The sequence below is a fragment of the Penicillium rubens genome (assembly GCF_028828025.1).
Source record: "Penicillium rubens strain IBT 27055 chromosome Unknown utg000003l_segment0_segment0, whole genome shotgun sequence".
In the NCBI taxonomy this organism is placed as follows: Eukaryota; Fungi; Ascomycota; class Eurotiomycetes; order Eurotiales; family Aspergillaceae; genus Penicillium; species Penicillium rubens.
In genome coordinates, this window is record NW_026890601.1 from 6,461,148 (window position 1) to 6,484,459 (window position 23,312).

Sequence of the window (23,312 nt, forward strand, 5' to 3'; positions counted from 1 at the left end):
CATCCTCACTGCAATTCTCCAATAACAACCACAACAACCGCTCCTCTCAATATTCGTTTCTCGCCACCACTATGGGAACCAAGAAATTCACCGCTCGCGAAGTGCTAGACGCTTTCTACAAGGCAGAGCGAGAGTACATGCAGGCTACGCCAGAGCAGCGTGACTACGCCAGCATCGCCGCTACTCTAGCTCCAAATGTTCGCATGGAACAGACATCTGCCCTGCCATACGCCGGTGTCTACATTGGGCCAGACGGCATGCAAGACTGGACGCGCCGCATGGCCGATTACTTCGAGGTTGTGGACGTGCAAAACCCGGAGATCTTTGAGCGCGCCGGGTCCGAAAAGATCGTCGTCTTATCGAATGTCCACTTTAAGGTCCGTAAGACTGGCAAGGAGATGGATTTCCCTTTCTGTCAGGCTATCACTGTCGACCTTGAGCGTGGCGTCATCGTCGAATTGAGGCCTTTTTACTGGGACGTGGCGGAGGTGAATAAGTCTCTGGGATATGCGCCATGATGGTATCCAAATGGGCAGATCCGCTAGACTAAGTGGCAACGTGTGTGGTAATGGAGCGTGATACTGGTCTAAAAACATGTATGGAGTGATGTGTTCGAAGAAGGTAGATACATAGATGAACAGTGCGCTATAGAATTCTACAATTTTTCAAACGAGATTCATGAATACATCGACACGTTAGGTATAGCATACTGTGAATAGAAAACAAATAACATAGGCTGTTCGTGGTAGCCTCTATGGGAATGCTATTCAGGAAATCTAGTGGATGCGCAAGTATGCCCTGTTTTATTTTCTAAAATGATATCACCACCTGGGCAACCGCAACTGATTACAAACATCCCCCGGAAAGGTCCCGGTAAATCCGGAGGCGATAGTACGGATAATAGGAGATATCCTATCCCTTGATGTAAGTAGAGTGACAGGTTATTCCCCGGCTCTCCCGCGGCTTTTCCCTGTCTTCCTAGGGGATACACGGAGTGCAAGAGGGCCGTCAAGATGTTACTTGAAGCCAGATTATTCAATACACCATGGCTAAATAAACGTCCTTTGTGAAAACTAAATTCATAACCTCCCCTTATTTATCCTCACCCATTGCAAGTGCCAACTGGAGAACCACTAGCCTACTAGCACAAGGCTTCATACGGTTGTTTCATTTCATCATACCGGAAACCAGAAACCGAAGATGAGCCTCGCTTTCAACACCGATTCTGTCGTCCCACTGTGGCTGAACGGAGCCCAGCGCGTGACAAAGACCACCTTTGACGTGGTCTCGCCCGTCTCCCATCAGGCCTTATGGAAAGCCTCTGCGGCTGACGAAGGCGATGTCGAAGATGCGATCGCATCAGCCGCTACAGCCTTTGAGACGTGGCGGTGGACAAAGCCCCAAGAGCGGCGCGAGATCTTCTTACGAGCCTACGAACTCCTGAAGGAGCGTCGGGATCAGAGCATGGCATACAGTACCGCAGAGACTGGGGTGCCACCTGTCATGTTTGGAGTCGAATACAACGGTGCCATCGATATCTGTCTGCAGCTAGCCGGCCTGTCCGCGCATTATGGCACCGTAGTCGACCCTGACGCAAATGACACTAGCGCAGTGGTCATCAGTCAGCCGTATGGCGTGGTGTTGGGTATTGGACCCTGGAATGCTCCCCATACACTCGGCATGCGCGCCTGTCTGTTCCCTCTCGCTGCTGGAAACACAGTCATCCTGAAAGGTCCCGAGATGGCCCCGGCAACATACTGGCATTTCGTTTCGATTCTGCATGAAGCCGGTCTCCCGGCTGGCTGTTTGAACACCATCTATCATCGACCGAGTGACGCCGCCGCCATCACAAAGCAGCTCATATCGCACCCAGCCATTCGAAAGGTGAATTTCACCGGTAGCACCGCTGTTGGGTCAGTTATTGCCGGGCTTTGTGGACAGTATATCAAGCCTTGTCTGCTTGAGCTGGGTGGAAAAGCAAGCGTCATTGTCTGCGAAGATGCAAACCTCGAACTGGCCGCAGAGCAATGCGCGTTGGGCGCTTTCAGCCATGCAGGTCAGGTCTGTATGAGCACTGAGCGCATCATCGTTCATGACACTGTGGCCGACCGCTTCCGTCCGATCCTAAAGGCGGCGATCGACCGTATCTTTGGTGAGGGTCAGCCGGCGTCCATTCTCATCAATGAGACGGCCGCAGCTAAAGTGCGTGGTCTCGTGCAGGATGCAGTTACAAAGGGGGCAAATCTTTTGTATGGTTCTTTATCTGATGGGAGTGAGGGGGTGAATCGCCTTCTACCCGTGGTGGTTGAGGATGTTCAACCTGGTATGGACATCTACTACAACGAGTCCTTTGGGCCATCTGTGTCGCTCTACACTTTCACGGATGATGAACAAGCACTGAAGCTGGCGAACGATACCGCGTATGGCCTCACGGGAGCAGTGTTCACAGAGGATCTACGACGCGGACTCAGCCTTGCCAAACGACTCGAAACTGGGGCAGTGCATATCAATAATATGACCGCTCACGACGAGGCTTCATTGCCCCATGGTGGTGTGAAAGACAGTGGTTTTGGGCGGTTCAATGGACCTGACGGGCTGAGGGAATGGGTGAAGACCAAGTCGATCACCTGGCGGGACTGATAATATATGGGGAAATTGCAATCAGCCGGATGTACCGTGCCTGTTCATCGTCTTTTGAGCTAGATTTATATATCAAAGTTACGTGAGGCTTCGATGAATTTAGAAAGACTAAATACAATCTGTTGGGTTAATAAGTGGTCTTGATATATATACCAAGTCTTAGTGTTCCATTATCCTTTCTTAACCCCCAGAATAGGAGAGCAGAAGACAGGTCCTGACTGATAAGGCTAGATACTGTACATACAAGCGTAGGTCACAAGGTGCCAGGTGAGAGTTGGCAGGGTCAATCACTACGCCAATCGATAAATTCGACATACAAAAGCGACATAAGTGACTTGGAGAAGTATCAAGGTATGTATAGATAGTAATTCAAATCCAAAAGGCTGTACGTTTCGTAGGCGGTTAAATATAATCGAATCATTGTTTGCTGCAGCCACTGCACCCCTTGCATCTACTAGTCTGAGATTCGTAAAACCGCCCTCCCTGCCACCGTCCCGTGCTCTAACTTGTCCATCACATCACGCAGCTCCTGGAAAGTGTAGACCTGTACATGCGGCCTCACCTTTCCTTGCAGCACAAGATCCATCAACAACGGCATTTGAGCGCTGTTGCCCACGGTCGATCCGATCACCCGTAAGCCACGGACGAGTACCTCAAAGGGGTTGAGCTGTAGTCTGTATTCAGCCGGCGGGATACCAACGCAGACGAGCCTGCCCAGGTTGCGCAGCATTGCGAGAGCGCTATCGTAGGCCGACGGCGCACCAGTAATGCAGATGACGGCGTGCGCCCCAATGCCTCCCGCAGCAGCACGCACATCGTCGACGAGAGAGGCACCGCTTTGACGAAAATCGAAAAAGTGGCGTGCCCCGGAATCCCGACAGATGTCTTCCTTGTCCCCCGAGTCGATTGCGATCACTTGGAAGCCCATGCTCGTCGCAATCTGTACTCCTAAATGACCTAAGCCACCACCGGCTCCAGGGATGACGACAAAGTCGCCAGCGCGCAGCTCAGCGCGTGAGAGCGCACCGTACATGGTGATTCCGCCGCAGAGCAGAGGTGCGGCGAGGGCCGCGGGGACTTCTGCTGGGATTCGGGAGATATAATCGGCGTCAGCTAGGCAGTATTCTTGGTAGGCGTGTTAGTATAGCGAGAAAAAGACGGCGGCAATAAGATCTACCTTGGAAAGTCCCTGGCACATTCTATCGATAATGAGTTAGCTAGCCAAGTTTGGAGGTACACGAACTTACTCTTCCTGAATTATCCTGATGCGGACAGTGTGTGTAGTCCATTTCACAAGTAGCACACTTGCGGCATGCTCGATGAAGCCATCTGAGATAGTCTTTAGCATGTAGTCGTTGAGTCTTGGAACTGCCGAAAACCTACGATACGCCAACTCGACTATTTAGCAAATCCTCATCGACATCAGGTCCAACTGCAACATCAAAAGTTAGTAAGCTATCGATATCAATACTGGATAATCACCCACCTGCAACGACAATTCCAACTCCTTCGTGGCCAGCAATATGCGTTGTCATGGGCGTGTTCCCATAAATCGAGTGATGATCCGAATGGCTACACACAGTCAGATCCATCTTCGCTGTCTCATTGGCATTCTTACCAAACGCCTGACACCTCCAACTTGACCAGCACTTGGCCCGCAGTCGGGTTAGGAACTTCAATGTCTCGAAATTCGATCTTAGCTTCTGGGCCGGGTGATTCGACCCAGGCGCAGAGCTGTTTCTGTGGGAGAGACATGATTTTGCCGATATGTGATGGACAGTAGAGTCGTGGACATGAACAATGTAGCCCGTAGCCCTTATCACTTTTGTATCTCCCAAACTAGCTGATTCAAAACAACGAATGCCGCGGGCCAGCCCGGATGGTTCCGGGGGCAGATCCGGCCTACCCCCGATGAGAGCCTAGCCCACTGCTCTGACATCATGACATTGGACGGAATCAAGTTATTTAGCAGTAGAGGTCTTTGATGTAGGGCTCCCATCTAAACTACTTGATCATGTTTACTGGAGTTGAAGTTATCAAGCTTGAGTCCATTCTCATTTAATAGAAGTGCATATAACAAAATATACATGAAATCAATGTCAGCCGCCCGTGATCCCCCATTGCAATGCACATAAAGACTGTTCCACCATAGAAAGAATAAAACATTTATTGAACTCCCCACCCTGGCACCAAGCCATCAGTGACATCAAACAACTCATTAGCCATCAAGTCAAAGTCGAGAAACGAGAGACTCTGATCCGCAAACTCTTGACCTACAACGGAATTATCATGATGATAGTTATAATCCCTTGGTTGGGTCAGCAGGGGGATATCCTGGGCAAGAGATTCTTCGTTGTTTATTTCTGTCGAGCAAGTCATTAGCGAAGCCCGTCAAACATTTACCACCCTAGAGGGAAGGCCAGAAGAAAATACCGATCGAATTCCACACTTCCGACAATGCCTGTAGACACCGACAACACTTATCAACCGTGCGATTTCCCTCGTCAAGCCGCCGGAGCGGCTCGATACAGCTCAAGAATACCTCCTTAATGGAGTCAAGGGTAGTCGGCGGATAGAGCTTAATGGAAGAGAATCGTTTCACGAGCAAGATTGTGAACAATATCAAGGCAGCATCGAACACTGTCGCATGTTAGACACGAGTATAACAATGATCTAGAGGGACAGACTGTAATATAGCGTAAACCACCATGCACCCAACAAGCCCTGCTGCACCAGTCCCGCCTCGACGACGAAGCGGACGATATTAATGATCTCAGTCGCTGATTCGATGGTTATCTGCTCTGTACTCCAGGCTATGTCCTGCAGGGCTAGAATATTCTGGTCCTGGTAGTCGCACAGACGAAGAAGGACGGCGCGATGAATTAGCACTTGAAGATTATGATATCGGAGGGTGAGGATCGTGCGGAATCGGTCATTAGTTGGATCTTTCCCCAGCTCTGCGGCGCAGTTCTCCGCTCGTATTAGCCGCATGTGCGCGGGCAGCTGTTCGATCCATTCCTCTAGCGAATGCCGCATGCGCAGGACGCGCGTGATCAGCTCATAGTTGAGGATTTTGTCCTCGCTTCCCAAATTGCCGTCGTAAAGGAGATCGATGGCGTTGCCCATGATAGAATAGAGCCGACTGCAATCTTGTGAGTTTCCCTGGCAATCACTTCTCCCGATCCTGGTCTCTTTCACTGGGTATCTTCTTACATGGTAGCAACGAAGAAATCAGTACTATTTCGACACCGCTGTCGCGCTTCGGCCGGGCGTTCGCGCGTTTCGATCAGATCAAAATAAGCGGGCAGCTCAAGCCGAGAGTAGTGCCCGGGAATCGATGCAGGGCGGCCAAAGGTCATGCTTAGACTTCTAATGATGGCAAAGTGGTAAGCCCTGACTCTCTGTCTCTACCTGGGAACCTACCTATCAAGAACAATACAGCCGAACCACGTCCGTTTCCGAACCTCACGCTCGACGGGGGAGAATCGCCGGGAAGCCTCCACTGAGTGCAGTCCGAGCTGCAAAGCCACTTTTACTGCGAGTCCGTGCGTTGCCCATGTTTGGATGGATGATCTCGTCCCTTGCATATACTGACTTACTAGAAGTAGATACTGAACTGTTTTACGGTCAATATCACGAACGATGGCATCGAACAATTCATGTCCAGGACAAATCGAAAGGAAAACAAGTAACTGACCAATTTCCAAGCTTGCTCCATTCATCACGTGCTGAGAACAAAGCCCATCTGCACGGGCATAGAATGCCTCGGACTGGGCTTGACGTTTATCAACCTTGCCCATTGGCAGTGTCGTCGTGTGAGTAGCCATGGCGAGCACCATGTTGAGAACTCCCAGCCAAGTGCGACGTGTGCCCGCGGAGTTCTGCCTCAGCTGGGCATATGACTCACGGAAAGTGTCTTCGTGGATATATGGGAAGAGTAACCCGGTATTACCAAAATACTGGTCGATCAGTACCGAAGTCTCCTGGTCCGGCGGCAGATAGAAAATCGACGACGTGGCGGCATCTTGCTGGTGGTTATTTGGGGCCCATGTTGCTGACTGAGACATTGGCGAGCTCGGTCGTGAAACTCGCGCGATGTGAAAGTCTCGCAGCGTCGTCTGCTTGCTGCCAGGCGAGAACTCGCCGCGGCTGCGTGATAGGCGTTTCAGGGTGCGCGACAACTCCGACGCAAACGCGATATTCGATGACGGTCCTGTAGTGGAGATTTATACGTCAGCCCGACCGACATGGTGGGTAGGACGAGCGGAGAGATACCAAAGTAAGCGCGATGTTCCTCATGGGCAATCACAAAATGGCCCATGCCATCAGTAGGATCGTCCGACCCGATCGATCCAGTCAGCGGGCCATCGCTGGTGGAGACAAGGTTGGGTGTCAGTGCAGGCTGATTATCAATGTCGGGCGTGTCCACGTCACTCCATGATCTTTTGGAGCTGGCGCGGCCTTGATCTAGCAGCGACTCGAGGTGATGCAAGCGTTCTTCGATGGTTTGAAAGTGTCTACAGATGCGATTTCTGACTTAGCATGTCTATGTTCTGGTTATGGGAGAGTTGTTTGCTTTACTCTTTGCCTACCACTACAGTCTGATCAGTCTGTCCTGACGAGACGTATTGGCAGGTCAGCCCTAACTCGGTACACGTGCTGCACTTGGGTCGTTGGCCGCTGCACTGGTCACATATGCAGTCAGCATCGTAAAATGATAGTGGGGCCACGGACATACGCGGGATTTTCGGGCGCGGCAGGAAATGCAAGCCAGGGTGACCCGGCGTCGCTTTGGTTGCTGCTCAGTGGCAGGAACTGCAGGGTTCGCAAGCATTATTGAGACTGCTGATTATTCCCCGTTTTCAGAATCAGCTCCACAATTTGATGCATTGAATATCACAGCCAAGAGGAGATACGAGAGATGACGTGCAGGTTCCGCGGGAGCACTGCCGAGAGGTGAAGAAGGCACGTGATTCCAAACAGTACGTAGATTTGTAGAGGTTGAACGCGGGGTACAAGCAGGTGTTGATACTGCTAGCAAGGACTCGGGGAGGGAGGAAAAATCCAAGACCTTTCAAACTCAAAGCAAGGCGTTTTTATAGGCTGGGATCAAACAAAGAAACGCTCGGTTGCCAAGACCGGGGAATGTTGGAGATGTCCACCCCGCTATACCCTTTGTGGACTAGTGTTAAGTTTGAATCTCGATTGGGAATTAACTTAATTAAATTCTCCACTATCTACCTAGGTACTATCTACTATTACTACGTTGGACTCCCAAATATGGATTATCAATCATCAATTTACCACCTGGGCAGGGTTGGGCACTAAATTCACCACAAAAAAAAAAAAAAAAACAGATTCTCCACGTCGGTATGCGCATGGTCAATTTAATGTTAGCTAAATCAGGGATAGGACATTGTCCTTGCCCTTTAAACATTCCCAAAACCAGCCATCCGCAGGAGATCAGCCTAATCACGAGTAGTCTAGAACTATTATCTAATACAGCAAGGAGATAACGGATAGATCAGTCCAGAGACAAGTAGGTAATTATACAAATCAGTTTGTGCACTTGTCTACCTACTGGCTATCACAATATATCTGACATTCCTAATCAGACACCAAAGATTCGACATCAACACCCTCCACGCGGTAGAATCCAAGAGCGTCCAGCATTGGCTTGTCATGGAAGCGGTACAGGTAGACATCCTCTTCAGTATCCGCAAAATGTTCGTATCGGTGCCAAGAGGGAATACAGAAGGTGTCTCCAGGTCCCCACGTAATGCGACTATCCCCGATGGTGGAATAACCCCTGCCAGACACAACATGGTAGACCGAAGAGGCTGTTTCTCGGATTTCTGGTGAACTCTGCCCAGCTCTGAGTCGCTCAGCTGACCCTCCCAGGACTTTGGAGACTACATATCCGTATCAGTTATTGAATGTCCTATCATTTATTAGAAGGCCTGAAACCAAACATACCTGGTCGGCCATCACTCTTCAAGTAGTCCTTCGACGCCCAATCACCCGGGGTGTCGTCAAGGGCCTGCTTCATCTTCACCCAGGGGAACACAATGGGCGACGTGTTGGAGTCTACATCATCAGCCGGATACCGAGCGTGCTGATAATGCTCGACAAAGTGGACGGGGAAATGCCGGAAGTTAGGCAGGTCGAGTCCATCCAGCCAGATCATAGGACCTGTGCCATCCTTTCCGTGGTCATGCCAGTTCCACCGCGGAGTCAAAATCACATCACCACGCTGCATACTGATGCGCTGCCCGTGCACCGCGGTAAAGCCGCCCTGGCCCTCGATGATGAATCGCATGGCAAATGCCGTGTGTCGATGCGCCTGTGCAGTCTCATTGGGCATCACTAGTTGCAGGCCTGCGTATAGTGTGTCGGTTGTGTAGGGAGCGTCTACTTGGAATTAGATCAACGCCAAATCGAAGATTGCGATGTGGCATCCTACCTCGAGCTGGGTTCACCAACATCAACACTCTCCGTTCTGCCTGGCTCTCATTAACCAGTTCGCCGGCTTTCAACAGACTGGGTCGGATCTGGTCATAGCGCCAGACGTGTGGTACACAGCTGGGGTTCAGGAGAGGCGGGTTGAGCTTCGTCATCTGTGTCCAGAGTGGCTTGGTCTCGAGCTTCTCCAACGCCAGAGCCAAACCATCGGATGTATCTATCTCCTGGTCGCTGGCCTCCACATTCTTCGAGGCTTCAACCTTGGACACGGTCTCTGTTTCAGTGGCCATTTTTTTTTTTTTTTAAAATGTCACAATAGGAACCAGTTATGAGAGGAATCCCGAAACTGATGTGTCTAACACTACCCCGAGCAACAGCGCATTTAATACTGCTTCTGTCGAACACTGCACGAATAATATGGATATAGAGTTAGGGTCACATCGGATGTCTGCCGCGGAAGATCCCGTGGTTCCCGTAAGCCCCGGTATCCTTCCGGGACCTTGAACGGTGACAGAGATCAGAATCTCATTTATTAAGTGCCAAATATAAGAAAAAGGATTACTGTAATTCGTGTGCAACCAGAATCCAATTCAACAATGAGAGTCGCGTGGCAACGATTTATCAGATTTCAGGCCGCGGATGGCCGTATCCTTCAGGGCGAACCCATCCTGTCCAAACCGGATTTGGACCTGGGATACGTTACTGAAAAGGATAGACTACAGGCCCGAGTCATTGTAGGCGACGACATTTTAGATGAAACGGGGGTGACGCGAGTTTCCGACGAGATAGTGACAGTTCGAAGAATCTTGTCTCCGCTTGCCCCGTCGGATGTGCCAACTATTCGGTGTGTTGGGTTAAATTATTTAAAGCATAGTAAGAGGGAAATCAACCAACCTGCAGGAACTTTCAGAGCTGATTACCGCAGTCCAGCAAGCAAAGCGGACGCCGCCGCCCTTTCCCTTCATCTTCTTCAAACCCCAGACGACGATTTTGGACCACGGCGACAACGTGGTTATTCCAAAGATTGCCCAGGATGACCAAGCCGACTATGAAGGGGAGCTGGTATGAGTTCATCCCCATTCGGGCTGTCATAGTCCTCTTCGTGCATTCTACATCGAACTGACCAAGTATCCAGACCATCGTCATTGGAAAAGACGCAAAGGACGTCTCTCAAGAAAATGCCCTAGACTACGTCGCCGCTTATACGGTAGGCAACGACATCTCGTCCCGAAAACTACAACGCGACCCAGAATATGCCGGACGTATTCCCCAATGGGGTTTCTCCAAGGGGTTCGACACCTACGCGCCAATTGGGCCTTGTCTTCTGGCCAGTAGTCTCGTCGACGATCCGAAGAATCTGCATCTGACCACCATTGTTGATGGCGATGTTCGACAAGACGAGTCTGTCGACGATCTGCTATTTGATTGCCGGTATCTCATCTCGTACCTATCTCAGGGCACGACTCTGCAGAAGGGCAGCATAATCATGACAGGCACGCCTGGTGGTAAGCTAGTATCCTATTCTAGAATATATATCAGCTTCTGACTTATGTCTCGAAATATAGGGGTAGGGGGAGACATGAAACCCCCGCGATGGCTGCAACCAGGCACGCAGATGGAGGTGCGTATCTCCAAGATTGGGACACTTAGGAACGGAGTTGTGTTTGCTGAATAGATATTGGTGATGAAATATTTTATATGAATACCACAAGTAACTAAAATAATCATCTATGTAACACTCTTTCCATCCTATCCGAGAGCACTGGTCATCCTAGCTCCTCTCTGAGCTATCATCAGCTTGCCATAGCCAGCTCCAGTTTGCACAAGGACAAAGATATCATTCGAAATTTCAATATTAATATAATGCTCGTTACTATACTCCATTCAAGTGACTAATATTCGCTAGTGGCCCATCCTCTCAAGACTCCCAGTACCTGCAGATGGAATGGGGAGATGCCTTAAAATAATCCCCACAGTAGTGGCCCTCCTAAGATACATATAATCAATGAGAAATATTAAAAAAAAGCAATGCAAAAGATATAAGACCCATGGATATTCCATGAATATTAAATCAGCCAATTTAAAGCCGTTCCATGAGCCGCTTGCGCACCGTCCACATACGAGCTCGTTTGCCGTACAGGTACATGGGGATCGACATGAGCATGAAGAAGAGCTGTATGCCACCAATAGACAGGAACACAGTGCGTGAACCATTGGTATCGAGCCAGTCCACGATGAAAAGGGAGAAAATCAGGCCGTGGAGGATATCTGCAAGAAAAACCGTTAGATCAGAGACAACGACCAAAAAGAACGAAGGCAGTTCAACATACTCTTGCTAAAGTTCAGCGTCACCAGCGCCTCGCCGGCATACTGGCGATAGCTATCTACACAAAAGGTGATAGCAGTCGTGCTGCCCAAGCAGCAACCAAACGATATCAATCCAAAGAAAACAGTCGGGACAATCCAAGAGTCGCCGATCTCGGCACTCCACCCAAAAGCCATCAGACCAATGACAGTAGACAGAGCAATGGGAATTGCCATGACGAGACGGAATTCAGGCTCGTAGACGCCGCCATTGCGTCTGGTCATAAACCGCGCGATAACGTCCGATACTTTGCCTGCCACTGCAGTTCCCAGGAGACCCCCAACAAACGGCGATATATAGATCAGGCCTGTCTGGAGCGAGGTGAAATTGTAGTGGTCTTTGCTTTGAAAGATATGTGCAACCGACTCTGAAAGCACGATCAGCCACCCAACAGACAGTGAGTAAACCACTGTTGACCAGAGAACTGCTGGATAAGCAAATAGGACAAATGGCCGCGCGGCAACTCGGACCCAGCTGTCCTGCGCGATTCGGCCGTTCCAGACCTTGAGTAACTGGGAGTAGGGGATCTTCGGACGTTCACGGAGTCGGTTTGTGTATTGCAGGGTTGCTGTCAACGGTGTGCTAGCAGGCTCTAGTGACTCGGTCCTCGCAGGTGATATCGCAGCCCGTCGAGCTGTCTCCAGGTCATCTGGATGTGCGCCAGGTACAAGGGCCTGAGGTAGTGGTTGGAGGAAGTCATCACCCTTCTCGTTAGATGGGGTCGGCGGGTTATTGGTGCTTTGTTCTCCATTGGTAGCATTGCCGGCCTCGGGAACGAGATCTGACTTTTCAGGCTCGATTGCGTGGCCTCCCTCTTCTGGGTGGTCATCCGCGAATCCAACATGCGCATGCTTGGACTTCTTCGGTGCCAATGCTGGATCATGCAGATCCTGTTCGGTGGACTCGTCCTGGGGTTGAACATACGGGCGCCTCCCGCGGAAGCCGTGGGAAACGATATCAGAGACACTGCGACCAGGGCCACGCGGGCGCTTCTGCTTGGGCACACGCGGCCGGGGTGTGCGATCCCAAAATGTTTCGGGCACAAAGAAGAAGAGCAGGACTAGGCACATGCCTACAATCATGGCTACAATCCAAAATACCCAGCGCCAGCTCAGGCTTTCGATGATGGCGGCACTCACTAAGGGGATCAGGTTCTTTCCACCTAGTAGTAAGAGTGTGTATATTCCCACTCGATAGGCTCGTTCGTGCAAGAAGTAGATCTCCGCAATTGTAGCAGATGGAAGACACTCGACTGGGCTTACGGCAAGCCCTTGGAAAATACGAGCGACCACGAGACTTGGGTAGTTCGGTGACGCTGCGCACCAAACTGCCGAGACCACGAACAGAGTCGCTCCCAAGAGATAAACCGGTCGTTTCCCGTATAGGATGGCAGTGGGTGACATCACAACAGACCCCAGGCCTAGACCTAGCATATAGAACCCGGTGGTGAAAGCCACCTGCTGTGTACTGACATCGTACGCAGCTGCAACGTCATTAAACCCTGCTGCCAAAATGGGGGTCATGCCGCCTCCCATCAAACAATAGAAGCCTAGCGAGACCAATGCGGCGTCACGCTGCCATACAGGCCAGTTCAAAGGGTCATTTACGGAGTCGTCCGGCTGGGGATCAAGCACAAATTGTCCGTCCGCTGTTTTCTTCTGCGTTGGAACCGCCGACCGGGTTCGAGAATTAGACCGCGAGGGACGATAAGATGAGGTTATAGACGATGTTGATGTCCGGTGCGGCTGATGCCTCATTCCCAAAGGTTCATTGCGATTTGATGATAGGAGAAGTACCGTCCCTAACATGCCAGCCACTTGTCAGATTCCGTTCCACAATATTGCTTCTCGCCGTGACGGGGACTCTGTACTCACCAGGAACTTCGTCAGTCTCTTTATCACTCAGGATTCCCAGTGTCGACTTGGAGCGATAAGTCTGACCCTCGCCAGACTCGGGATCTTCTTTGGCCTTTCCTCCAAAGACTCGTCTCCAGCGGGAGGCAGTTGGCTGCGACTGGACAGGGTCTGAGCCCGTTCTTTCCTCCATTGTAGCAGAACGGTCTTCTGCTGGTGATGCCATGTTCTTTTCGAGAAATAGGAACGACGCACTCGGCCGACGCCGTTTGCGAAAACAGTGTGCTAAACATTCCATTGTTAGCCAAAGTCACTTGCATCCAACAAACAAAGAGGAATCCCTTTGAGTGACCAGGGCACAGCCGGGGAGTAACTTACATTTATCTCAGATAGCCACCAGGGGGTACTGGAATCCGGTAACAAGCCCAAAAATGCAGCTGGTGAAAACGAGCAAGTATAGACGACGTGCCAGCAGTAAGGAGATAATTCGCCCACAAGAAGATAAGTGAAGTATGTGTTGCTGGGTCTTGCGAAAGCGATCAACGCTTCTGAATTAACGCAAGAGGCAGCAGATGAGCACCACTTAAAGGCATAGCTTAATGAAGCGGGAAAGATGAGAAACGAAGTAGGACGAAACGAGAGATATGTAAGCGAGTAATATATAGTGTCTTAGTTCCTTTCGGGGTCCATGCGATAAGCTCTTTGGTATATCACGCGGTAAAGACAAAGAAAAAGCCCTTGGAGGTGATCGACGACCCCATGTGGCAGTGGGGGGAGGCGGTGAGACCTTTCAAGGTACTCGCTGAGTACCTTGACCTTGGCGTGGTGGCGATGGTCAAAGCAAGTAGCCTCGAGGTACTATGTTTCTGATTTTTATCAGATATCTTTTTGCATCTCTCACATGTACAGATGGATAACTACATACATGTATGTACTTCCAAGGTTGATGAATCTGATGACGCGAGTCCGATAAGCCGTTTTCGGGCAATGCTAAGCTCCCCACAATATGTCGTGAACAATGCACCTCATGGGTCAACGTTCCGTGTTGATAGGTCGATCTCCAAGGTGAGGCCACATATTGCAATGATAATGTGGAGGAAAACCCATAATACCACTCTCGTCTATATTAAAAACACATTTCATAGCTGTCAGTACCCTACAATGAAGGTCACTCACACTCGAATCTTCCCATTCGCCGAATGCGCCCGTCCATTCCTGGTCTATGCCAAGCCGTTCAAATCCGGCGCTTGCCGCGAAAGTTTCACTTCACGTGGCGTGTCCATAGACGTGTTTTTCACCGAATACTAGTATCGGTCACTACTCAGATACTGTTCCGAATGTCCCAAATTGTCTCAGCTGACCATCGGGGGGTGTTGGCTGCCGTCATTGTGCAGATGTGAATTGCGGGGGAACGGAGTCCCAGCTTTGGTGTCTTCATGGCGTTGGATATTAATGTCTCCCTTCGTTAGTGCTCGGGCTGGCATGGCGTCATGGATCAGACTATGGCTACGGATCTACAACCTTATATATCGTGTTTGGAAGAGGAGCATCCAACAAGCCAGTGGCGCCCACGCGTGTTACCGCTTCTGGGGACGCCACCTGATGTTAGTACGAATGATCAGCTGGGATCGACAGACTCGTTTTAGGGCCTTTGATTCTTCATATTAGGTACCATCTATCTGATATTGTGGCCAGATTAAATAACTTGTTCCATCGCTTTATAGCATTGTCCGCTCTTTTCATTGTTGAAACACATTCGCTCAAGTCGAAGGTGGGCTCTCAAGGGAAGTCCGTTTCTAGGAGGGAGTAAGACTTAGGGCCGCGATACTAGCATATTGACATATCAGGCATAGTTTACCAGCTCTCTAGTTACTCCACTCGTAGTTAGTTATCTTTACTACTTCTAACTATACCATATTCCTAGAGACATACCTAAGTAGATAAAAGCAAAGAGAAAGGTAGCAGCCAAGAAGACTGAGTGAGAAACTAGTACTTTATGCAAAAGAATACAGGCTACCTAGAAACTTTCGTCAGTCATAGATGCCTCAACTAGCACTCGCTTTTTTTCTCATTTTCCTCTTCGATCTCACTTTCTTTCTTTCAACCTTCCTCCACACCTCCACTTCACTTCAGTATTGTTGACACGCATACATACGTGAGATGCGTGCAGGGTATGCGTTTTTCTCTGTGCACACTGAGCATTTGCCCAGTTTGTCGCATTTGCCATTCTTGGAGGCTTCATACACAGCCTCCTTTCCATAGGTCCATATCGCATCTTTCTTCCTTCTTCATCCCCGTGGTAGGATATGGCCTCAAGAACTATCTCACAGAGACCTGTTCAACATGGGCAGCGCTGAGAGCTCGTTGCTGAGTGATCTTGTGGGCACCAATATCACTACTCAAGCCCATCCAACCCTTTGGTAACCTTTCGAAGTATAGGATCACCGAATGGCCCGAGAAGTTCATTCTCATGACTTAGGGGGGCATCAAAGATGACCTCTGACGGTTCACTTTCTCGAAATCAACGAGATTCAGCGGTCAGTTTGCTTGCTTACCTTCTACCTAATTGACTCCTTCTGATACTTGAACAGTGGTCGATACATCATGTTGCTATACTGACGCGGAAATACAACCACCCTCGGCCTGCTACCATTCCTCTTAGGACGGGCCCTGCCTTGCCATGGCGGAAATTACTTGGCCAATAAGCCTCTGTTCATCTGACCCTATCGTCAAATTCCCACCATCAGCACCGAGTACGTAGTATTCCTTGTCCCCGATGTGGTATCTATGGGTATATGCTTACATTTCTTTTTTCTTTTCTTCGTTTTTCCCAGGCACATCTCTGGTTCGCAAATGGCAGAAAATGTTGAACCCAACTACACGTTGTCTGACACAACCTAGGCCCGATTTGATTTGGGGGAGCCGTGGCCTAGAATTGGGTGGGACGACTACCCCGAGGAATGGAGTCGGTGATGGGAATTACAGCTTGCAATTGACTCAGTCCATCCACTAGTGAATGATTTTATTACTCCTGGATATATATGGAAATGGCTGGTTGGAAAATATTATGTTGTCCCGGAAGCCTGATCTCCATATTTTTTATACTGTGGTCTAATATGTAGAAGAGCTATTGATACAGTTCCCTGATGCGGTGTCTTTTGGTGCCCCTGCGATGTTCGGTTGAAACGGCCAACAATGTGTGTTTTTATTTCGCTTACTCGTATCTCAGTCTCGGGCCTTCCAACCTCGTCTCCTCACTAAAGTTGATGGAAATGATAGAAGACAAGGGAGGTGCGGCTCAAGCTCCAAGTCCGGGGTATGTACTTCTCGGGATCTCTAGGCTTTCCCCTGACCAATGGTAAAAGGCTACATATGTGTACTTTAGAAATTCAATTTCAGAAGTTAAGCCTTTTTGTCGCCATTTCCTGCTGCCTACCCAACAAAATGGGGAGAAGATTTTATCTAACTATGTAGACATTTACAAAGACTACCTGAGGAGATTACTCGCTTGAGAAGACCACCAAGAAGACTACGGCCTCATAAGCGGCGGACTATTCTTGTGCTCAGACGATGATACTATTTCTAGCTTACCCTAGAGTAGTGGTCGCAGTGAGGCTCCATGTCTCTTTTAATAAATATTTAGGAAACTATCTTGATCATATGTATTATTTGCCTGGTACTCATCAGTTTCTAAGAATAGATCACTAGTTTTTGTTCAACACAAATGATCTATCTGTACATCCAAATAGAGAGTAAAGAAAGCACAGTGTATAAAGATAATGGCATTGTGCACATAAGTACAGTTCTCCATTCGGATATCTACAATATGTAGTTGTAAGTGTGTTGCCAATTGCGTCCAGGAGTAAATCAAATCCAGCCGATTTCCATGACAGGGGCCGTTCGCGGGCAGTCACGTGGAAACCCCCTTTGGTAATTCAAGATGAAGACGAATGCTCTTTCTTTGCTTTGAATTCTTCTATTTGCTTATTCTTCATCTTAATATTCCTACTTCTTTCTTACTACTTCACATTCATTCCGAAATCCTATCTTCGCGTTTAAAAAATTGTCTGTCGATCAACCTTTCACGCGACTTAAGTGTCGTGGCATCAATCGAAGAATTCTCCGACCTTGGATATCGCCTGTTTTTCTCCTGGTGGCTGTGAAAGATCATCAACTATAAATTGAAAGCGCTAATTTCAACTCCCATCCATTCTTTCTGCGGGGAGACCGCCGTTCGTCATGAAGATCAATCACTCGTCCTTCCTTCTTTTCCTTCTTCCCGCCATTTCGGCCGTGCTCGCCGACACAACATACAATGACAACATAGACTCCCGAGTCTCGCGTGAGACTGCTGGAAACAACGCTCGTCTCGTCGATTCGGATATAGTCGCATCCAATGTCGCCAAAGGGGCGCCGGACGTTCCCGTGGATGGCAAAGATGGCAGACCGCACGCAGGCCCGTGGGTGGAAACCAATGCAGACCGGGACCGCAAAGGTGTCAAGGGAACTGATGACATTGACTCTGTTTCTACTAAATATGACACCAAGATTCCCTCTTCGGAACACCTGAGCACCGAAGAAGGGAAAATGATCCCGCATTCAAACGGCGGCGTCATGGATGATCCGCATCGGGCGGGCCCGAAAGAAGGAACACGAGGAACGGAAGGTGGTGTGTCTGAGAAAGGCAAGGAGGGCAAATTGACTTCCGAAAAAGCCCCCGGAGGGCCGAAAGAAGCGCCTCCGCTACCGCATAGTGAGACTAAAAAGCTGGGCTCTGACAGCGACGATACAACAACTGGGACTGGAAGCCGGTCTGCGGAGAGTCAGGGAAGTCTTGGTATGCTGGGGGTAAGTCTTCCTATGCATTTCTTCGAGTCCGAGGTCCTTTGTTGAATAAGTGGAATTAATGTGCGTCTAGAAACCCGCCGACCTACCTGAAAAGCCACACGATATTCCATACCCCAAGCCCCCGGCCATGGTCAAGGATGATCCTCTGGGTCTTGGGCACGACTCAGTCGCCTCAGGGTCGCCTTCGAGTTCATCCTCGTCCTCATTGACCCATGACTATGACTATGACCATGACTCCGGTATCCCCGATGCCGGCAGCTCACTACACTCCCTTGTATTTTCCTTCACCATGATTCTCGTTTCTGAAATCGGCGACAAGACTTTCCTTGTGGCTGCGCTGATGGCAATGAGACATCCCCGCTTGGTAGTGTTTAGCGCCGCATTTAGCGCCTTGATTTTGATGACTGTTCTTTCGGCCGTCCTGGGCCATGCAGTTCCTACCCTTATTCCAAAAACTTTTACCAAATTTATGGCTGCTATTTTGTTCTTGATCTTCGGTGTGAAGATGCTCAAAGAAGGTCGTGAAATGTCTCCAGATGAGGGTGTGGGCGAAGAGATGCGAGAGGTCGAGGCGGAGCTCGAAGAGAAGGAGCACGAGCAGCTGCGCATGGACCGGCGTCGCTCCTCGGTTACTCCTCACAACCTCGAAGCAGGTCGCGCTGGAGGCCGCCCCAAAACCCGCGGCTCCGGAAACCGCCTACCTTCGCCTCCGGAGAGCTTGTCCTCGTCCTCGTCCCGTGGCTCTTCCCCCCAACCCCGTCAGCGCTTGGATAGTATCTTCTCCGGATTGAGCAACCTCTTCTCCCTGCTTCTCAGCCCCGCCTGGGTCCAGACCTTTGTCATGACCTTCCTCGGCGAATGGGGAGACCGCAGCCAAATTGCGACTATCGCCATGGCAGCTGGCCAAGACTACTGGTGGGTGACGATTGGAGCTAGTGCTGGTCACGGGATCTGCACCGCAGCCGCCGTGATCGGTGGACGAGCTATCGCTGGTCGGGTCAGCATGCGTGTTGGTATGTATCCTCTGCTTGCTGTTTTGTCTATGACACATGCTAATATTGACCCTTACAGTGACTCTGGGCGGTGCTGTGGCGTTCCTTGTGTTTGGCGTCATCTACTTCATTGAAGCCATCTTTTGAAGCGCTGCATATCCGCGGTTGTATGTGTCCACGGGAACTTATCGTTACAGTTTTTGGCGGTTGATTTTGTAAAAGTCGAATGAATGCATCTTGTGACATACCTAGGGCTGTTGTAATAATATAATTACGTGTCTGGCCCACGCATTGGCCAGGTTCAATGTTACCTCTTTTTTCCAATGCCTAAGCTCACAGGGACAACTCACTGATCGACTGAGTAGGTAGATAGTAACAATTCATTATGTGAAAATCCAATTTTAATGGCTTCAGACTTTGATTGTTTTATCATTCAAGCTAGTGTCTCCTAAATATCTATTTCAAGTTCCGTGTCCCAAGTGGTAAGGAAGAATAACGGGAAGCTCAACTTCGAAGTCCTTCCTTCAGAGGGTTAACTCTTTATCAATGTTCTCATGCGCACGTGCTCACGGGTTAAATATGGGTAATGTTAGGGTTTAGGGGGTTTAGGGTCTACGGGTTAGGGTCTATGCCTTGAGTTGCAGGCAACAAAGACTAAACTAAGCGCCTCAGGCATCAATGCTTCCGAAGGAGGTGTAGCGTGTCTCGTTTTATCAATAGTCCGTTTTTCCGAGTAACCCAGCCCCGAAAACCCTCACACCTCGCCTCCCTGACCCCTGAATTCTCCAACTCCGCACAGAGTTCACATCCATCTCATCAACCAGTCATCAGAGACCTTCTATTTTCACCTCGTGACTTCAGATTCATCAAATTCCTATCAAAGCGTGCAAAATTGAATCCATAGCAACAACGCGTGTAGGGCTTGACGCACGTGTCCCATCCTCACCGCCTTCCATGGCCCGCCTAATGGGGTCCCGCATGACGCGAAGTCGGAGCCGAGAAGCAGCGAATCCAGGGTTTATGCCAAATAAAGGATCATTGGAGCGAAATTGTAGGTAAACTTCCAGTTGTTTTGGTGCAGCCCCAGGAGCTCTTGAGTCGGGTCGCACAGTGCGGTTTCGCAACTACGCTTGAGAACTATGGATTCAGTTGTGGAGTCCTCAGTCTGCTTCATTTCCTTGCCCTCCTGACCCTGTGGCCTCCGTCACTTCTGCTTCAGAATTGAATGTGTTCTGACTTTATGCAGGGCTGACTGGGGTGACTGAGGAGCCTTCTACTCCTTCTCCCGGTTTTATTGCACCCAGGCATGTGGTACCAGAGTCGCCAGAAAACCATGAAGGTCATACCAATGTCTCTGGTACGACCCTGGGTCACAACGATGTTGAGCCCGTCGGCTCTCAAGTCGCCGATAAAATTGCGACCCACCTGCCGTTCGTTCAGCAACAGGCGACGCTTGTTATGAGTCTCTTAGTTCGACCGGAGTTGAACCCTGATAGCCTTGCAGCTGAATCGAAAAGGCTCCTTGATTCTAATCACCCGAATCGTAAACGCCTGAGACGGTCCGTGGAAGGACTAACCGATGAACTGGAGGACTCCCCCTTTCTCGTGATGGCAGGTCATTTTTGGACATCTCTCAAGCTCGTCGTTTGCTTTCTCCCGCGCAATTGGATGCGTCCATTGCATATATTTACATGACGAACTGCGCTCTGTTGACTCTCAACATGTTCCTCCCCAGCATGGGTATCGAGTCCCAGTCGGAGGTCATGCAACAGCTGGATTCCCAGTTCCCGGGATGTGTTATGAGCAACCTTGTAGAAAGTTCTATGACAAGGGACATTGGAGCCAGTAATACCACCGAGACCACCTTCAACCTTGCCTTGGGTATCCGCACGCAGTTCTTTATCATGGAATTAGAAAGACGCCAACATGAGCAGGACTTCAATCCACTCTCTATCTTGAGGCAGATCTTCGCTATGGACCTTGCACCCAGCGAAGACGACTCCCCTGCTTCTTTCCGAGGGTTCAACTTGCCAGGTGTCTTACAGGACGAGGATGGCCATCTTCCAGAATACCTACCTGAAAGGTTTCTCATCGCCATCAGCGACAGGTTCAATGAGCTTCACGAGGAAATTTCTGAGTGGGATAGCCTTGATATTGATGGTCTGAGGAAGGCATACAGATGGCGATCGTTTGAACGGGACCTTGCACGTTGGGTATATGCTCGTGACAGAGAAATCAAGGACGACATCAGACGGTTGTCAGAAAGATTGCGTATCTCACCCAGCCCTCGTCGCCTTACTTCTGTCCCAGCTGGAACTCCCAATCGGCGTCCAGGATCGACAGTGCCTCCAAGTGGTGACATTTCTCGTCCGAGACCCTTGCCCCAACAGACTCATTCTCCTCAGAAAGAACGATTGGTGAACGCGCCAGGTGCAAATAGGGCGCCCCAGGCGGAGACGGTAGTGCAGGCAGAACAGTCAGCCCAGGCGGGCAACATACCCGGAGACATCGCTTCTCGGTCAGGCATCACTTCTCAAACGGTTCCTGAACAAAGTGTATCCAACCAAGTCGCACAGACTGTATCAAAAGATCCCGGTCGGCGCAAGTCCAAGAGGTATGCTTACTCTACGGTTTCTCTCTCCATGTGGCTAACGACTTTCATCTAGCAACTACCGAGATCCGGCGTCGCTCGCGGCACTCATGAGGCGTCAGGCTACTAGTCGTCCGCAACCTGCCTCAAACGTCGCTTCGCAAGCGCAAAATATTTCTACTGGCACGAACATTGTCACTCAAGCCGATCCTTCTGCTAATCGCGGAGTCGATTCCGTTGAAATCCAACAATCCCCTGATATGACATACCGAGATATCGGGGACGAGTCCACGTATGTAAACAACGACGAGGACTTGGACCTCGGTCAGGGTCCAGAACCTGATGTTATGACATCGACCAGCCCCCCTACCTCCTCTAGAATCAGTCGCGTCAGCCACAATCCTAATCCTCGGTTCTTTGATTCACCCAGAGACGGAAACACACAGCGATCAGTTCCGGCCGCTCGGCGCTTCCTCGATAAGCAGAGTAACGCCAGAGTTGTGTCACCGATCAGCCAGTACGATGCTCCAAGTCCAGGGAATCAGTTCACTGTCCTGGGGAAACGGAATCGAAATGCTGATCCCCCGGATGATGACTTGAGTGATGAGTCAGACGTCGAATTTGAGCAGAACAATCAGGACCTCGACCCCAGGCGCAGGGTCGAAAAGCCCCAGCAGAAGTTGCCTGCCGCGAAGCGACAGCGCCCGGAGGACAACGCAGGGTCTGTCGGAGAACGGCTGCCATCGAGCATCAACCAATCGTTCCGCCACAACCAGCCTATCTCAACACAAGGCGCTCAAAGAGTGCAGAGAGCCGAAAGTGACGATATCACCGATGATGAAACCGCTGTTGAACAATACGAAGCGCCCACTAGGACCCAGGGTCCCTGGGCAGCCTCCAACTCCCAGGCTGCGCTTGTCAATCGGAGAGTTCGAGGGGCGACCCACAGATGGACAGAGGAAGAAGATGAACGTCTGATCTACCTCTTGGGGATTTATGGCACTTCCTATTCCGCCATAAAGAAGCAAGACAACGCTTGTCCCCCGTCTGAAGGCGGCCCCATGCTTGAGCGTCGCTCTCAGGTTAATTGTAAAGATCGTGCTCGCAATTTGAAGAAAAAGTATCTCAGGTGAGACATGACACCCTTTCGTCCTTGGCATGTGTAACAGGCAGTTCTGACGCATTGTTTTATAGAGAGGGCCGACCACTTCCGCCGAACTTGGAGAAGGCGACAGGTTGATATGATGCTATAATGTACAGGCAGCCGCAGGTTGCTCTTTCGTTTATTAGCGTTTGTCGAGATACCCACGGAACATGGCGCTTTGGACTTTTTTTGGGGGGTGGGTTCCAATGTTTCTTTTCTTGTATTATTTTTTTTCTCGCCTGTACAGGGCTCTTCTACGAAGGATGTCAGTTAATTCATTGTTATTTCTCACATTGATCGCTGCCAGGGCATCTCTGTTGACCCAGTTGCCACACCAGGTACACTCTAATTCAAAACATTAGGTATGCAATGAAATAATAATCATACCGCGAGGAGTACAATAGCCAACCTTGGAAAC

The 23,312-nt window shown here is 50.0% G+C and overlaps 9 protein-coding genes across 9 annotated transcripts; 5 read left to right on the forward strand and 4 right to left on the reverse strand.

Moving 5' to 3' along the window:
• Positions 1-71: 71 nt before the first annotated feature.
• N7525_008693 (nuclear transport factor 2 family protein) lies at positions 72-518 on the forward strand (the record flags this gene model as incomplete). Its single annotated transcript, XM_002562755.1, has 1 exon — positions 72-518. The coding sequence occupies one exon, from the start codon at positions 72-74 to the stop codon at positions 516-518; it is 447 nt and encodes a 148-aa protein (XP_002562801.1).
• A 682-nt stretch (positions 519-1,200) lies between these two features.
• Positions 1,201-2,640, forward strand: N7525_008694 (aldehyde dehydrogenase; the record flags this gene model as incomplete). The annotated part of the gene is made up of 1 exon (XM_002562756.1): positions 1,201-2,640. The coding sequence occupies one exon, from the start codon at positions 1,201-1,203 to the stop codon at positions 2,638-2,640; it is 1,440 nt and encodes a 479-aa protein (XP_002562802.1).
• Positions 2,641-3,094: 454 nt separating this feature from the next.
• N7525_008695 (zinc-dependent alcohol dehydrogenase) lies at positions 3,095-4,395 on the reverse strand (the record flags this gene model as incomplete). Its single annotated transcript, XM_061214461.1, has 6 exons — positions 3,095-3,765; positions 3,818-3,839; positions 3,888-3,969; positions 4,024-4,072; positions 4,127-4,212; positions 4,259-4,395. 6 exons carry the CDS (start codon positions 4,393-4,395, stop codon positions 3,095-3,097), a joined length of 1,047 nt encoding a protein of 348 aa, XP_061068892.1.
• Positions 4,396-4,806: 411 nt separating this feature from the next.
• N7525_008696 (Zn(II)2Cys6 transcription factor) lies at positions 4,807-7,474 on the reverse strand (the record flags this gene model as incomplete). The annotated part of the gene is made up of 8 exons (XM_061214462.1): positions 4,807-5,003; positions 5,074-5,280; positions 5,328-5,782; positions 5,854-6,009; positions 6,064-6,853; positions 6,916-7,157; positions 7,222-7,325; positions 7,379-7,474. 8 exons carry the CDS (start codon positions 7,472-7,474, stop codon positions 4,807-4,809), a joined length of 2,247 nt encoding a protein of 748 aa, XP_061068893.1.
• Positions 7,475-8,247: 773 nt separating this feature from the next.
• N7525_008697 (cupin domain-containing protein) lies at positions 8,248-9,392 on the reverse strand (the record flags this gene model as incomplete). The annotated part of the gene is made up of 3 exons (XM_002562759.1): positions 8,248-8,552; positions 8,617-9,051; positions 9,104-9,392. 3 exons carry the CDS (start codon positions 9,390-9,392, stop codon positions 8,248-8,250), a joined length of 1,029 nt encoding a protein of 342 aa, XP_002562805.1.
• A 306-nt stretch (positions 9,393-9,698) lies between these two features.
• On the forward strand, positions 9,699-10,777 carry N7525_008698 (fumarylacetoacetate hydrolase family protein; the record flags this gene model as incomplete). Its single annotated transcript, XM_061214463.1, has 4 exons — positions 9,699-9,975; positions 10,028-10,164; positions 10,238-10,607; positions 10,668-10,777. 4 exons carry the CDS (start codon positions 9,699-9,701, stop codon positions 10,775-10,777), a joined length of 894 nt encoding a protein of 297 aa, XP_061068894.1.
• Positions 10,778-11,182: 405 nt separating this feature from the next.
• N7525_008699 (putative MFS transporter) lies at positions 11,183-13,546 on the reverse strand (the record flags this gene model as incomplete). Its single annotated transcript, XM_002562761.2, has 3 exons — positions 11,183-11,370; positions 11,433-13,268; positions 13,342-13,546. 3 exons carry the CDS (start codon positions 13,544-13,546, stop codon positions 11,183-11,185), a joined length of 2,229 nt encoding a protein of 742 aa, XP_002562807.2.
• A 4,013-nt stretch (positions 13,547-17,559) lies between these two features.
• Positions 17,560-19,307, forward strand: N7525_008700 (TMEM165/GDT1 family protein; the record flags this gene model as incomplete). Its single annotated transcript, XM_002562764.2, has 3 exons — positions 17,560-18,168; positions 18,239-19,181; positions 19,240-19,307. The coding sequence occupies 3 exons, from the start codon at positions 17,560-17,562 to the stop codon at positions 19,305-19,307; spliced, it is 1,620 nt and encodes a 539-aa protein (XP_002562810.1).
• Positions 19,308-20,114: 807 nt separating this feature from the next.
• N7525_008701 (telomere repeat binding factor family protein) lies at positions 20,115-22,990 on the forward strand (the record flags this gene model as incomplete). The annotated part of the gene is made up of 5 exons (XM_061214464.1): positions 20,115-20,211; positions 20,407-20,775; positions 20,799-21,774; positions 21,827-22,879; positions 22,945-22,990. The coding sequence occupies 5 exons, from the start codon at positions 20,115-20,117 to the stop codon at positions 22,988-22,990; spliced, it is 2,541 nt and encodes an 846-aa protein (XP_061068895.1).
• Between the last annotated feature and the right edge of the window lie 322 nt (positions 22,991-23,312).